Source organism: Solanum stenotomum, chromosome 6 (assembly GCF_019186545.1).
Source record: "Solanum stenotomum isolate F172 chromosome 6, ASM1918654v1, whole genome shotgun sequence".
In the NCBI taxonomy this organism is placed as follows: Eukaryota; Viridiplantae; Streptophyta; class Magnoliopsida; order Solanales; family Solanaceae; genus Solanum; species Solanum stenotomum.
The window spans coordinates 62,531,283-62,547,412 of NC_064287.1; the positions used below are offsets into that span (position 1 = coordinate 62,531,283).

Genomic DNA, 16,130 nt, shown 5'->3' on the forward strand with positions numbered 1-16,130 from the left:
CTTGATTTCTAGATTTACTAGATAATGTTAATTGCTTTTGAAGCATAGTATTTTTCTTCGTCAAAGAATTGATCATTTGACAATAGGGTCGCGGAGTTAGGGGCAAAAGGAGGTTCATCTGATGAAACTCCTTTCATTGTATATAAGGTTAAACTTATATTTTATATATATATATATAATGGATATTAAGCGTTGTGCTTACTTCTTTATATTTTTTGAATTTCGAGAGATTGTGCATATGCTTTCTTTCATTGCATTAATTGTTTAATTTCTTGTAGCAAAAGAATGAGATTTCTCTAAATCAATATTTTGAATGGCTTTTGGACAGGCAACTAATAAAGTTTGGGAAAATTACTTAAATACACAACTTATTTTACTATATTTTCTAAAATTTCCTACCATTTGAAAAAATTACAAAAATCTTTACTCTCTCCTATTCTCTGATACATTATCTGGTAAAGGCCCAAATTAATAGTAGATGAAAATAGAAGAAAATTCAATTCTTTCTTGAGCTGTTACCCAGTTATTGTGCCTACCATTTAAAAAAAACTCAAATAAATATTTTTTTATAAAGTAAGGAATAAATATATTATTTCATTAACTAAAATAATTTATAGAATAAATGAGATTAGACAACCAATTCATTGACATAATTGGAATCAACCCTCTTTAGACGGCTACATATACAACATTTCTAAAGGGTCCATAGGTTAAATGTGTTAGCTTCTTACACATGTTATATTATTCTCAAATCATCGATCTGATACAAAATTTCATTATTCGAATCATTTTTTAGAGAAATACAAGACATTTTTACTCTCTTTTTTCTCCACTTAATATTTGATACTCATATTAAAATCTGACTAAATTTAAAATCGTATATTACACATAGGATACATTTTTTGGGGGCAACGCTTCAACATAATATTTTTCATTCTCAAGACCTCTAATTACTTTGTTGCTCCAAAATATGAGTCACCAAAATAATTTGATATATTTAATATTTTCTTAAACTTTGTATCAAGTTAAATACGCTTGTATAAAACTAGGAATGGATTGAAAAAGATATAAATTCACCCGTGAACTTATATTGAAAAGTCAATTACACGTTTAAACTATCACAACTACCTATTACACATCTATACTACTAAAAAGTGAATTTATTTACTACCTGCGATGTATAGTACCACTCTCACAATGAAAAGTGTATCTCACTTACGCCGCATTAATGTCATCTCACTGCCACATCATATGTCATGTCATTCAATTGTTTTTTATTCGATAAACATAACCCTGAAACAACTAACATTGCCATCATATTAATATCAAATCTATATATTTCACGATAAAAATCTTCTCTTTTTTCTAGTGCAACAAGGCAATAAGAAACAAATTCTTTGAAACAAACCGTTCACCATCATAGAATAAAAAAAATAACTTCCCAACAAATCTAAAACAAAGCAAAAATGGAAAAGAAAATAAAAACAAAACAAACAAAGTTTTCTCTTCAGGATATATCCGCAAAGGTGAAATTACAACTTTCAAAATTGTCACTACTTAAGTTGCAGCCTTCTTTTTAAGCTTTGCAAGCTCCTGTCCCACCACAAATTTCACCATCTACTAATAAACTCGCCATCAAAATCACGCTATCACTTTCTTTCCCACAAAAATTATAAAGATCCACCACAAAATTTAATATTACCTACATATTTGTCATTATATTTTTTAAAATCAATCATCAATTTTATCAACCACCAACAAAATCGAAGAGTTAAATCGGATATTATGAAAATGGTGAAATCAAATAATCATTAAAATAGAATATAATTAGAGATGGGGGGTGGGGGATAGGGGATTCAGGTGGAGATGGGGTGAGGTGGATGGAAATCAGATTTGGAAAATAATGGTAAAAAAAAAAATAAAGAAGAAGAAGAATAAGGCGGGGATGCTGTGATGATGAAGAAGAAGAAGAAGAGTAGGGGAGTGTGGGGTATGGGGTATGGGTAGAAAGAAAATTTTGATTATTCTTTTTACTTTAATTTTAGTTAACACGTTTTTTTTTTTTTTGCCACGTCAGTTATAAGGGGTAAAAAATTTCTTTTTTGAATAATAAAGGTCTGTAATAGATCGCTATAGTAATTTAAGCGTGTAACTGACTTTTCGAAATAAATTTAGGAGTGAATTTATGTCTTTTCTCAAGGTTAAAAGATTGGAATAAATGCTTACATACATAAACACAAACACATAGGTAGCATAAGAATTAATACTCATTCATTGAATGCTTGAAAATTCCTTGTCATTAAAGTCAAATATCTACCACTCTTTTTCTTTAAAGGATCTAGGGCACTTGAAGAAGCATTTAATTTTCCAATTGATTCACTTTAGACTTCAACTTTTTTTTATTTAATCTTTTGTATTGCCAACTAGCTATAGTTCTAACTACCAAACTACCTAAATTTCCTCAAAAGAGAGTTCAAAGTGTGATCTAATGAGCGTAAAGTCGTGACGGAGCCAGAATTTTCAATAACGGGGTTCAAAAATCTAAAGAAATAGGTACATGAAATAGCCGAAGAGGGTTCAACATCAACTATATGTACTTAAAAAATTATTTTAACCATGTATAAATAATATAATTTTCCTCCGATGACTTCTAGGCTGATAAACTTTCAAAGAAGGGTGCATAAACTCATATTGATATGGAAAAGGAAAGTGAAGAACATACTCCATAACGCATAATGCAAGTTTTAGAAGATGTGTGCTTTTAAATTTGACGATAAAAGTAGTCCATAAGAAAAATCCTAAGGTCTAACTAAAACGAAAAATAATATACATGTCATGAACTTCGATCGTGACATTGAGGCTTGCATATAAACATCACGAAACAACTATGAGAGACAGAAGTTTATACTTCATTGGCTAACATCTTGTTTGGGGAAATATCTAATAATATTCCATTATTGTACTACAAGTTATGTTTGTTATTCTAAGGCGAAATGGTTTGGAGGACCCTTATACTTGTATCAGTTTGTATTATGAACCCTTTTACTTACACCTTTGTCATCTGGACCCTTAAACTCAAATAAAATGAGACTTTTATGCCCCTCCAACCATGTGTGTAGCTCATTCTCCTTTATATAATTGGCATGTCATATCCACGTCACATATACTAATGCCACATCATAATTATTTCATAACTATTTTTCAAAAATTATTAACCAAAATTATTTAATAAAATATAAAATAATAACATTTTAATTTATTATTGGCATTTCTAATTTTCCCTATTTTCACTATTTCACCACCAAAAGAAAGCCATCACCGGCGTCGCCATTTTTGCCGGCGAATCACATATACTTTCTCCCTTAAGTAGTAATCTGGAGCCTCGCCTTGGTCAATGAAAGTTCCTGAGGCCATTAAGGCAGCAATATCAAACATCTCAGCAATAGCCAAAGGCAAATTGGACAAAATCCCCAAAACTTTTCTGGGCAATTTCTTCACAATCTCAAAACCAACAATACCATTCTTCGTCTCCTCCACCTTCCTTCCACCATTTCCTACAAACCCTTCTTCCAATTCAACAACTGGTGGCGCCAAACCATCAGAACCTGGAACTGAAATTGGTCTATTTTCCTTGCTGGGTTTATTCCCTTTTACTGTTTTGAGCTTACATGTAAGAGTAAAAGCAAAAATACGGCCTTTGTTGCGGTAAACACAAAGAATTCGAGAATTGTGGATAAATGGACAAACCTGCTCATTACACCTCCATACATGGACTGAAGCAAACCTCTTGCCTCTGCAAATTTTTACCCCCAAAAACTCCAATATCAATGGAGACTCTCAAGATTTCATCAAGAATCTCACTTGTGCAACTTTCTCCCTCACCCGTCTTCATCTCCGTCGCATACCATCACTATTTTTCTTTCCTCCTCCAACCTCCACAATAACAACAACCTAAGCCACCGCACAAGTAGATCTGGCCACCGCACAACCAGATCTGGCCAAACTTTTTGTAAGAGGCAAGTACTTCTTGTTCTTGTAAACTTCTCTAAGAGTTGACTTTTGCTTTTGTGAGATGACAATCAAAACCTGTGCAACTGACAACCTTACCACCTTGATTTTGGATAGCTTGTTAGGAGCACCATCGGTGACCTTTGCAACATGGAGAAGAGCAAGCTCCGCCTTCAGATCCTTCAACTGAGCCAAAAGGTCTGCCTTCGACTTGTTCCTCAACTCATGAACCTTTATTCTCGCCATGGCTGCTGCTCCTTTGAGGTTACTGCTCAGACGGCGATGAAGATAAGCAATTAAGCTTGGAAGAAGAGATAACTTTTTAATTAATTGTTTTTTTAAAAAAATATTTCTTTTATAATTTTAATATTTTTTTAACTTAAAAAAGTTGTTCACTCGTCTTAAGATGCGTGAGTCACACACTTTCGCCAACTCAACCATCTTAAAGACACATAAGTTTGGTCAATGGTCAGAGGGATTTGTTAAATTGTGTTTTATTGAGTTTAAGGGTCCAGATGACAAAGGTGTAAGTAGAAGGGTTCAGAATACAAACTGATACAAGTATAAGGGTCCACCAGACCATTTCACTTTATTCTAATTCTAATTAAGAATTTGATAACATAAAGTTTAAGAATAAAATCAAAGATCTATTAGCTTTCTAATATCACATTAAACTTCACTTTTTGGACTTAAAAGTAAAGATCAACTTAAACAGAAAAAAGAAGAAGCTAGTTAACATAAAGTTGGTTTATTCTTAATTTTACCCTTTTTTGTTTTAGCTAATCACACTACAGTAAAAAAGAAGAAGAAGATATTTAGTAGTAATAATTTTTTCTTTAACGATATTTATAAAAGTATTGGTTATAACTATTTTTATTATATTAATATTATTACTAAATATAATATAGCAATAATTATATTATTGTTGTAAATAATTTCATACAAAATCCTTTGTTATTAATTGCTTAAAGCTACTACTTTTAAGATAACTAAATTGAGTACGTGTCCTTGTCTCAGTCTTCTTGGTTAAAAAAGAACTTTCAAAATAAATCCTAGTTAAAGGGTAATTTTATGGTTTTAAACTTTTAATTTGTTGGCCAAAGTCATCTCCGGTCCTCTAAAGTTGTCCGCATAATTCATTTAAACACCTCAACTAAGGCTTGTACCTATTAAACACTTAAATGGTTCAAAACATGTGTCTATTAAGCACAAAATGTTGATGTGGCAAAATAAGTATATCTCACTGCCTAGTAGCGCGTGAATATGTCCCAATTTTGTTTTTAGAATAAACTTTACTTTTTTTGTCCTAATGACTGGCATGCATTAATTAAAATAACTAATTTTTTATTTATTTAAAATAATATTTTTAACCCAAAAAGAAAGCAACCCCACCCCATGCCTGTAGGCTATACCAATGGTCTTCTTCTTCACCCCATTTTAAGCTTTTTAAATTTTGTTTATTTTTTTCTCATCGTTTTTATTTTTCACTCTTTATAAAATAAAATTGAATTTGTTAATCGAATTTGCAATAAGAAAAAAACGGATATTGAAATTATAAAAGCAACCTCTGTCAATCTTTATTGCCGGTCACTTCGATCAACAAACATTATCAACCATTTATTTAAAATGATATCAGAAAATTTGATATAATTCATTTGAATCCTCTTGATTTCTCTTCATTATCGATTTTGAAATAATTTATCAACGTCGATTTATTTTTTACAAAAAATCTCAACAATTACTCCATTAATCTATCATGCTTCATAATTTATTTCACTGTTTGCATTAGACTTGATTTCAATAGCCCATAGTTTATTACAAGAAAAAAATTAATCTTTTTAAAGGAATAGAAAATGACAAGTAACAGAGGATGAAGAAGTAGAAGATAAGGCAAATGATTAGGTGGGTGGATTTGGGGGAGATATTTTATTTTTTCTTCTTTTTATTATCGCCAGAGAAATCGAGATTTGTGGTTGGAGTCAGGATGGCCTGTGAAGGGAAGAAGAAGAAAGGTGGGTGGATGGGTGGGTTTGTTGGGGGATGGGGTTTTTCTTTTTTCTCCTTTTTGCTAATTAATTTTTTGGATTATTAATGGTTGGAGTTTTTATTTTTATTTTTTAAATTGAATATTCATTAGATTGGGGCCATGTGCCACATGCTGTAGTTTTATTGGTTACTTTTTACAGATAGTGTGCGTGAATTACACACACAGTATTTTAAAAGCTTATTATCATTTTGTGTTCAATAAGTACATATTTGTTAATATTAGAGTGTCTAATAGGTACTAGCCTTAGTTGAGGTGTTTAAATGAATTATGTGGACATCTTTAGGGGGCTGGAGATGACTTTGGCCAAATTTGTTTGTCTAGTTTTAATTTAACAGAAAACTTAAAAAATCTAAAATAAATAACTTGATTTTAAACTAAAGATACGTAGAACGTTCAACTTATCAAGAAAAATTGCAAAAAGATATTGAAATATGCCAACATTTTTCCATCGAGCTATTTTTTATTAAAAAGACAAATATATCACCAAACTTTCGTAAATGGCATCTGAATACCCTCCGTTATACTTTTAGAACTCTGATGCTCCTACCATCTAATTTTGGAGTGTGTATACCTTTTGGACTAACAGAGGGACACGTGTCACGATCTTGACAACCTATCCAAAATTTATTTAATTTTTATTTTCAATTAAAAAATTGACCCTAAGAATTAAAAACCCACCCAAATAATTTAAGACCCGCTCCGAAATTATAACCAAGTTATCAAGAGACGGAGAACTAATCCTAAAGTAAACTTCAAAGTTTTCTAACCATGTTAGCATCAAATTCCCTAGAAATGGAAATTCATACAGGAAAGCTCAAGTAATTCTTGAATCGCCAATCAAACTAAGAACCTTCGCTTTGGTACGAATATCAGTACTAAGACTTTCATTATTTTTTTCCTGATATTGGCATGTCAACAACTACAATTCTTGATTCTTGTTCAGTTTCTATTCAATTGACGCACACGATGTTCTTGTCTTGAAAAATGCAGGAAGTGTTCCCGAAGGTCATTTCAGTATGTGATGTTTTCCCTAAGGTTGCTTAATGTATTGTTGATTTTCGATTTTCACAGATCTATTTTCTTGGCTTTTAGTCCTATAATCTTCATTTTTCAAAGTTTAAGTCATCTAAAAAAGTTTTTGAGTTTTGCGATTATAAATTCATTTGAAGGTCGTTGGTTCGATTCGCCGGAGCTATTGGAGCACCAGTGAGGGAGAGATGGGTGAGTAGTGGATGAAGGGTCGCTACCTCAGTTATTTCGCTAGAGCAAGGGAGGTTGGGTTCGATAGCAATTAAATAAATTTTGGATAGGTTGTTAAGATCATGACACGTGTCCCTCCGTTAGTCCAAAGGGTATACACGCTCTAAAAATTAGACGGTAGGGGCATCAGAGTTCTAAAAGTATAACGAAGGGTATTTAGATACCATTTACGAAAGTTCAGGAGATATATTTGTCCTTTCTCTATTTTTAATATACCATTTATACTAACAGACATACACATGTCATAATATTATTCACCGATCCGATATTTATTAAATATCGGAACGACGGATAAGATAGCACCACGTGTCCCTATTTAGTCTTCCGTTAGAGTGAATGGCATATATACTCTAGTTTTTGAACGATAGGAGCATCAATGTCTCAAAAATATGTCGGAGGTACCTGCATATCATTTACGAAAGAATAAAAAAAAGAGTAGTTTCATTATTTTAATTTGTACGAAAATAAAGATGTTTGGATGCAAAGTATAAAATATTTTTTAAAGAATAGAATAGAATGCAAATCACAAAAGAGGACATGTGTTAGGCGTACAAAATGCGCGCAACTTGACATTCAAAAATTAATTCATTTTTGGAAAAAATTACAGAAATCCCACATTTTAATTTACTTATTACCATCATCCCCTATAAGTTTTACAAATTTCCAAAATTCCTCATTTTCGCGCATCAGATTAATGTATTAGCGCTTATATTATTGTATCTCACGCATTAGATTAATGTATCAGCGCTTATATTATTGTATCTCGCGCATCAGATTAATGTATTAGCGCTTATATTATTGTATCTCGTGCATTAGATTAATGTATCAACGCTTATATTATTGTATCTCGCGCATCAAATTAATGTATCAGCGCTTATATTATTATATCTCGCACATCAAATTAATGTATCAACGCTTATATTATTGTATCTCGCGCATCGGATTAATGTATCAGAGCTATATAAGTGCTGATACATGCGCGAGATACAATAATATAAGCGCTGATATATTAATCTGATGCGCGATATACAATAATATAAGCGCTGATACATTAATCTGATGCGCGAGATACAATAATATAACCGCTAATACACTAATCTGATGCGCAAAAATGAGGGATTTCTGTAATTATAAACTTTTAAGAGATACATTGTAATTTTACCTTAAAAGTATGTGATTTCTGCAATTTGCCCTTTATTTTTTATGACAAATTTGGCTAAGTGATTTATAAGAAAAAAGTCATATATTGAATGATTTGTCGATACAAAACTAAATTAAGTGACTGTTACATAATTTTCCATCATGATTTTTAAGAAATTTACTCTCAATTTAACTAAGTTTTGAAGCTAATTGAAATTTACTTAACTAAATATTTTTAAAATTAAAACTAAAATATTCAAAAACTATATAAAAAATATCATTAATTGTCATTCTTCTCGTATCATATAAAAATTAAATTTTAAAATATTGATCAATAATTTAGGACAAAGAAAGTATAATTCTGTTGAATATTCCAACCCAATTATTTTTGGGGAAGGGAAGCTTGACAATCACAATTTCAAGTAGCTTTTCTTCTTTTTTTACTACTTCTTTTTAATTTTCCTTCATCATATATTTAATATAATTTTTGCATATATTCCTTTCCATTAAATAAATTATTCATAAACGAATAAAAAATTACGACAGCCATGAGAGCAAAATGTGACGCAATATAAGTAGCTATTTACTTATATGTTAAGAAGTAAACAATATAATGTGAATAATTTTAAAAACTACCTATTATTATATTATTATTATATAAGTTTTAACTTAAATATGCAAACATTGGAAAGAACTTTTATAAGTATATATGAACTATAATTTTGCAATGTAAGTTAGATAATTGTTTTTTTTTTTTTGAAAAAAATAATTCTTTTATTAATATATACTTAGTTAAGATTTAATTTTCTTTTTATTACTCACTATGTCCCAAGTTATATAATGTCGTTTAAATTTCGAAAGTTAATTTTTTAATTTTAATTACTAATTCAGATATAAAATCTTTAAATTTTTTGAAATAAAATTTATATATATGAAAACGGCTTGCAAGATACTATAAGTCACAATCATTTATAATTTAAATATTTAAAATACACAATCATGATTAAAAATACATATGTCTAACTTTCCAAATTCGAAAAGTGTTACAAAAATTAGGACGAAGAAAATACTTTTTGCCTTTAAGAAACAATAAAACTAATAATTTTATCACGAATGTTATTTACAAAAAAAGAAAAAAAAAATTCAAAGAGAGATATATATTGAGGAATTTTTAAAAAAGTTGGTTATTCTTTTCAATAAAACATAAAGATAGTTGCAAAGCAATATGTGAAAAATTCCAGACATGATGACTGGATATTGTTATTACAAGAATCTCATACTTTGTTGGTGGTGTCTGTGGGGAATTATGGAACTTTTAATTTGAGAATTTTATAAGACTATTTTATAAAATAATCGTTAGATTGATTAACTTTTATGTTGGAACTTTTAATTTGTCTGTTATACGAATGTTTTCAGTATGGAGTCGTTTTTATTAGTGAACGTATGCTTTTATCTTAATATGTAATTTTTCCGTATGAATTCAAATTGGTTGAATCTCTTTGTTAGTACTAAATACTATGTAAAAATGTATCTGATTTTTAAGGCGTACGAAAATCAATTCTCACCGCTATCATTATAATAGAATTTCCAACTATTTTGGAAATGACTGTTTCTTTTTTAGTGAAATAAACTCAGAGGTGCGCGAAAGTTGACCCCAGACACCACAATTATAAAAAATAAAAAAAACTCAAAGTTTATACTACTAAAAATAAAATAAAAATTACATTTTTAATTACTGATGTCCAGTAAAATAAATTAAGTAATTACTGATGTGGCATGACACCACGTCAGACAAAGATTCAATATTTTCCGATGTGGGCTGTGGCATAAGAGCCCACTCCAAAATATTCCCTCAAATTTATAGCAATATAATTTTTAATAATTTATTTTAAATTATAAATTGTATTATTTATTTTTAAATTATGTGTCCCTATCATGTTCAATCTTTTCTTTTATCTTGAGAGATACGATTGGGGGAGCTCATTCAAATTTCTTCGATAAAATCCATATAACTAATATCTACATTATTAATATATATTATTAATATATGTATTATTAATATTTGCATAATTCTAATCGACCCCTCAATGTCCAGTAACAATTATAAAATAACTAAAAACCACCCCAAATCTCTCTCACACACTCTCTTTCTCTCACCTCTTTGCTATTCTTGATCAAGAATCACAATTGCTCTGTAGTTCCACTCATCTTTGGTTCAACAAATTTAGGTAAAAAAATAAATATTTTCTTTGTTCTACGTAATTGATTTTTGTGATTTATTTTATATTTTTTTCTAGAAAAATTGATTCTTTTTAATTGTTTTTTTTTCGTTATTGAATGTGTAGGTAGTTACAATAATGACTAAACAGAATTTGTCTAATGCTAAATCATGTGTCAATCCCACCATGGTGGAGAAGCCACCTCCACCACCGCCGCCGCCACGGGGAAGTTACATCAATAGTATTTCAAGAAAAACACTTGTTGAAATAAATGGTGATCCAAGAATAATGAAATCTTGGGTTGATTCAATGAGAGCTTCTTCTCCTACTCATCATATGTCCACAAATCTCTATGAAGACAAGACTTCTTGGATGGTGAGGAATCATATTATCTATTGTTATCGTGATTTCTGAAAATAATTTTCAAATTATTCATCGTTTTAGAAGTTCAAAATAATTTGTCTTATTTTATCCTTAGTATCACAATTATGAGGTGATGTTATGAGTTAAAAAGAATGTATCTTCTAATTAATATTCTAAGGGCATGTAAAAGAAAAGGTTGGCAGATAATTTAAGACGGAGGGAGTTATATGTTCAAAACACATTAATAGCGTGTAAATTAGAGACGAAGCTAGAATTTAATTTAGCTCAAGTTTGGCAGAATTATTCAGTTATTCACAAAATATATATAAATAATTCACCCATAATTCAGTAAGTCATCATTTCTAAAATTTAAAACTTGTAAACTCAAAATTTTGTATTTGTCACTTTGATAAATAAAAAACTAATTATGGCATTTTAAATCCTCAAAGAAAATTATGACTACTACATGTATTTTTATATTATTATTTTTTTACATTATGTTGTTTTATTGCCCAATGATGTAATAGATATGGACATTTTGAGATCATCAAGATTAAAAAAAGAAATTAAATTATTTTTTGTTAAAAATGAAACAGGCGCATCATCCATCAGCAGTTGACATGTTTGAAGATATAATAAGTGTTTCTAAAGGGAAGAAAATTGTAATGTTTTTAGACTATGATGGTACCCTTTCTCCCATTGTTGATGACCCTGATCAAGCTTTCATGTCTGATGATGTAAGTATGTTTAATATTTTTCCAAAATTGACTTGTCGAAAATATTTTTGATAAATTTTTTTCCATTGAAAATTCCTTAATAACGAGTCAATTCCCAATGGGACGATATCCATCGAAAATTAGGAGTGCTCCTTGTGTTTTAACTGACTTGATTGTGTAAATATTATTTTCAGTATATGAGAAAGTGTGTGATATTTTATCTGCAAGTTTAAATAGTTAGAGAGAATATATCTTAATTTACTTAATTATGTATTTCAACACGATTTTTCATATGCGAGTCTTTTTCTTTTTTACCATAACCTAAGCATATTAAATTCCTTTATTTGATAATGGATAGCGATAAGACTCGAACTTATGCCTTTTTTCTGTTATGATATCGATCATTTTAAATTGTGTGAATCAGATGCGTATCCAGGAATACGTCAAGATGGGTGCACGAATACGAAAAAATGCATCTTAAATATAAATTTGATAAGTTTGACTTTTAGGTTCTTAATATGAACCATTAAATTTTAAAAATTATAGGTCTAAAATAAATAATACTATTAGTTTTAAATTTTAATATACACATTTGATTTAATTATATAAAAATCATATAGTGCAAAGTTTTTTAGGAACTTCCAATGTAAGACACTTGAAAATTTTGAAAGATTAAAGGAAAAAAAACAAAAGAAAAATTAGTTGAAACGTCAAAAGTATAATTGATAACCACTTGGGGAGGTGTTACTCAAAAGAACAAGATAAATATAAGACTTAAATTTTTATCCTTACTTAGAGGGGTGCACTCAATCATTATTGTATTATTATATGATACTTTAAACGTGGGTTCACACATCTATATTTAAATATTTTTTAAAAATATAACACTATTATATATGATCTCGAGAGGGGAGCATGGGTTCACGTGAACCCACGGCACCCCCTCTAAATACGCCCCTGGTGTGAATGTGACTATTTTATTTAAAAATTTAAATCATTAGTGATCAAATTTTTATTTATTCAATTATATTTTCAACATAATGTGCACATGACATGCGACTTAAAATCTTCATTCTCTTCAAGTACTTTTATTACTACTAGCAGAAATATAAGGCATTAGCAATAGATAAAATTTCGTAGTTAAATAATAAAATTTCCGTGCTAATACCGTTAAGCTATAGATTAGCAACGGATTATGTGAAAATTCAATAAACAAGAGAGATTTAATGATGAATTTACTAGAGATTATCGATAAATTCTATAGCTAATTTCATATTTTCTAATGGGCGTTTATTCCATTCTCAGATGAGAGGAACAGTGAGAAAACTTGCTAGATATTTCCCTACTGCTATAGTTAGTGGGAGATGCAGAGACAAGGTATACATTTTTTTTATTTTTTTAAGGTTTATATAGTTGTTGTTTTTTTTTATTTATTTATTTATATATTTTTGATTTTTGAATAATTATAGGTATACAATTTTGTACAATTAGCAGAGTTGTACTATGCTGGAAGCCATGGGATGGATATAAAAGGACCATCAAAAGGTTCTAAATATAGTAAGAAAGTGAGTAATCTTAATTACTTAATTTTTTTTTCTCACCGATTCAATCAAAATATCTATAAAAATAACAATAAAACATTTTTCAGTCGGAAATTTCAGTGGAAAAATAGTGAGAGGATTGGTTACCATTCACATAAGCCTAATAAATTTTATCATGCTTGCATACATAAATATTTGACAATAAATTTGCCTATATTATAACATTAAATTTAAATCGTTGTAAAAATTTATAAATTTCAAATTTTAAATTTGTATCATCTGACTATTGGTGTGTTCTTAATCAACGATAGCATGTTACCTATCTTATTTTTTTGGGTTTATAACTCTCCACACTATTACTTATTGTTATTTTTAGGTATATATATGCTGATAGTATAAATTATTTTTTATATTATCAAAATATTAATGTATAAAAATTAAACTCTACTTAATATATATTTTCTTTTTCATGTTTGACATTCAGGGAACTCAAGCTGTTCTTTTCCAACCAGCAAGTAAATTTCTTCCAATGATTGTTGAGGTCAGTCTAGTTCCATAAAAAATTTAGCGTTTGACCATATTTGATTGTAAATTTTTTTTAAAATAGTAATTTAATTTTAAGTGAAAAATAATATTTAAAAATTAAGAGTTCAACTTTCGAAAAAAGTAAAAAAATTCATGGTCAAACAAAAAATTACAAAGTTTATTTACAATAATTTTATTTTTTTTCAGGTTTACAAAGAATTATTGGACAAAACAAAGTCTATTGAAGGTGTTAGAGTGGAGAATAATAAGTTTTGTGTGTCTGTGCATTTCCGTTGCGTCGATGAAAAGGTATAAACAAGTTTCAAATATTATTTTTCGAAATTTTTTATATGTCTCATACAACTGACACAAGTAAATCTCTTGATAGATATAAGTAAGGAATGATCTAGTAAAAATAATAACTAACTTACAATTGCAAATTAAAATTCAAAGTTCGTCTTAAAAAAAAAACCCATAAAAATAGTTTACTAACACTTTTCAACGTTGTTCGTAAAAGAAAGCCAGTATCTTGGATTACGAGTGAAACTTCATGACTATATATATCTCACACGTAGAAATTAGAACTTTAATATAATTACTATTTTTTTAATTACAAAAGCTAAAAGATAGACGACTATTTGTGAAATTTACTTTTTTAAAAAAATTACATTCTCTATGTATATTAATATATAATAATCCATATCCATGGCCCATTCAAAAGTAGAATTAAACAAAAATAAGCATCATCTTTTTATAGTTTAGAGAAAGCATATAAGATTATATAAAGCACAAATAATGTTAAGGTTTTTTCTTTTAAAAAGAGTTGCAACTTTAAAAAAGTTAAAGAAAATATTTAATTTAATTTAATAATGAATTATTTATTATTATTTTTGGTAACAGAAATGGGATGAATTATCACAACAAGTAAGTCTAGTGCTAAAAGAATATCCAAAGCTTAAATTATGCCAAGGAAGAAAAGTATTAGAGATCCGTCCTATTATTAAATGGGACAAAGGAAAAGCTCTTCAATTTTTGCTTCAATCACTTGGTAAGAATATTCTACTTTTAAAATATTCATAATTTTTTTTTAATTTTATCATAACTAAAATAAAATATTGAGAAGAAATTAAATTAATTATTAATCTTATTTCAACAGGATATGCTAAATGTAATGATGTCTTTCCTATTTATATTGGTGATGATCGAACAGATGAAGATGCTTTCAAGGTTTAATATATTCTTCTTTACCCTTTAATTAAATATAAAAATTTAGTATATTAGAATTTTTTCCTAGAAGGTTTTATTAATTTTCCTTTAATTTTTTAAGTTACTAAAATGAATAATTATAAGGATGTAGGTTATACCTCTACTAGAAATTAATATAAGCTCCTTTTCCATCGTGAATCCAGTGATTTTTTTTTATATAAAAAATATGATTTTTACATCGAACCAATTTATTGGGGAAAGGCATGGTGGGGAAACAGATTCTCACTGAAATATCAGGAAGCTTTCTGATTTTTTCATACGAAAACACTATTTTTTTTATCGATTCAATCAAAATATCTGTGAAAATAGCTACGGAATTTTTTCATAGAGAAATTTCAGTGAAAAAATAATAAATTTAATAGTGTACACACTAACAATGTAATGGCTTATTTATATTATCAGCAAATTTTAATTTGTGATAACAGGTTCGTTTACTATTTTTATCAAATTATCAATTAGTGTTTATCTATAGATTTATTTGTAATAACATGATTGTATAAATATATGTTTCACTATTAGTAAATATAATTTAAATTATATTTATTATATAATTTTAGATAGATTTTGATAATTATTACTTTGAGAAGTTAAACTATTTATTAATTATTAAACAAATTATATGTTGCATGTATAATAGGTACTTAGAGAAAGAAGGCAAGGTTTAGGCATTCTCGTCTCAAAAACTCCAAAAGACACACATGCATCTTATTCTTTACAAGAACCTTCTGAGGTGAGAATCTTTAAACATTTAAGCAAAGTACATTAGGGGTGTGTTTGGTACGAAGAAAAATATTTTTCAATTTTTTCATATTTGATTGGGTAAAATATTTTTTAAATCAACTCATTTTCCTCAAGTTTAAGGAAAATGACTTCCCTTCAAAATTAAGGAAAACATTTTCCAAAACTTTCCTCCAACTTCAAATTAAAGGAAAAATAAATTTAATGCTTATTTTTTTAAAAAAACATTCAACTTCAATTTTTTTTATTTGTTTACCTCACCCTCACCTCCACCCCTACCACACCCTCCCGCCAGCCCCTACCCCTC

The 16,130-nt window shown here is 28.8% G+C and overlaps 1 protein-coding gene across 3 annotated transcripts in view; it reads left to right on the forward strand.

Annotated features, from left to right (window-relative positions):
• The first annotated feature begins 10,544 nt into the window (after positions 1–10,544).
• Positions 10,545–16,130, forward strand: part of LOC125869320 (probable trehalose-phosphate phosphatase H) — a 7,175-nt gene continuing 1,589 nt past the window's right edge. Inside the window, exons 1-10 of one of the 3 annotated variants that reach the window (XM_049549888.1) lie at positions 10,545–10,683; positions 10,801–11,049; positions 11,634–11,774; positions 13,059–13,130; positions 13,223–13,318; positions 13,779–13,835; positions 14,027–14,128; positions 14,720–14,867; positions 14,976–15,046; positions 15,723–15,815. In XM_049549888.1, the coding sequence (XP_049405845.1) occupies positions 10,813–11,049; positions 11,634–11,774; positions 13,059–13,130; positions 13,223–13,318; positions 13,779–13,835; positions 14,027–14,128; positions 14,720–14,867; positions 14,976–15,046; positions 15,723–15,815 (1,017 nt within the window). In that variant the 5' untranslated portion in view covers positions 10,545–10,683; positions 10,801–10,812. The remainder of the gene's footprint in view (positions 10,684–10,800; positions 11,050–11,633; positions 11,775–13,058; positions 13,131–13,222; positions 13,319–13,778; positions 13,836–14,026; positions 14,129–14,719; positions 14,868–14,975; positions 15,047–15,722; positions 15,816–16,130) is intronic. The other 2 variants (XM_049549889.1, XM_049549890.1) reach the window with 2 other exon arrangements.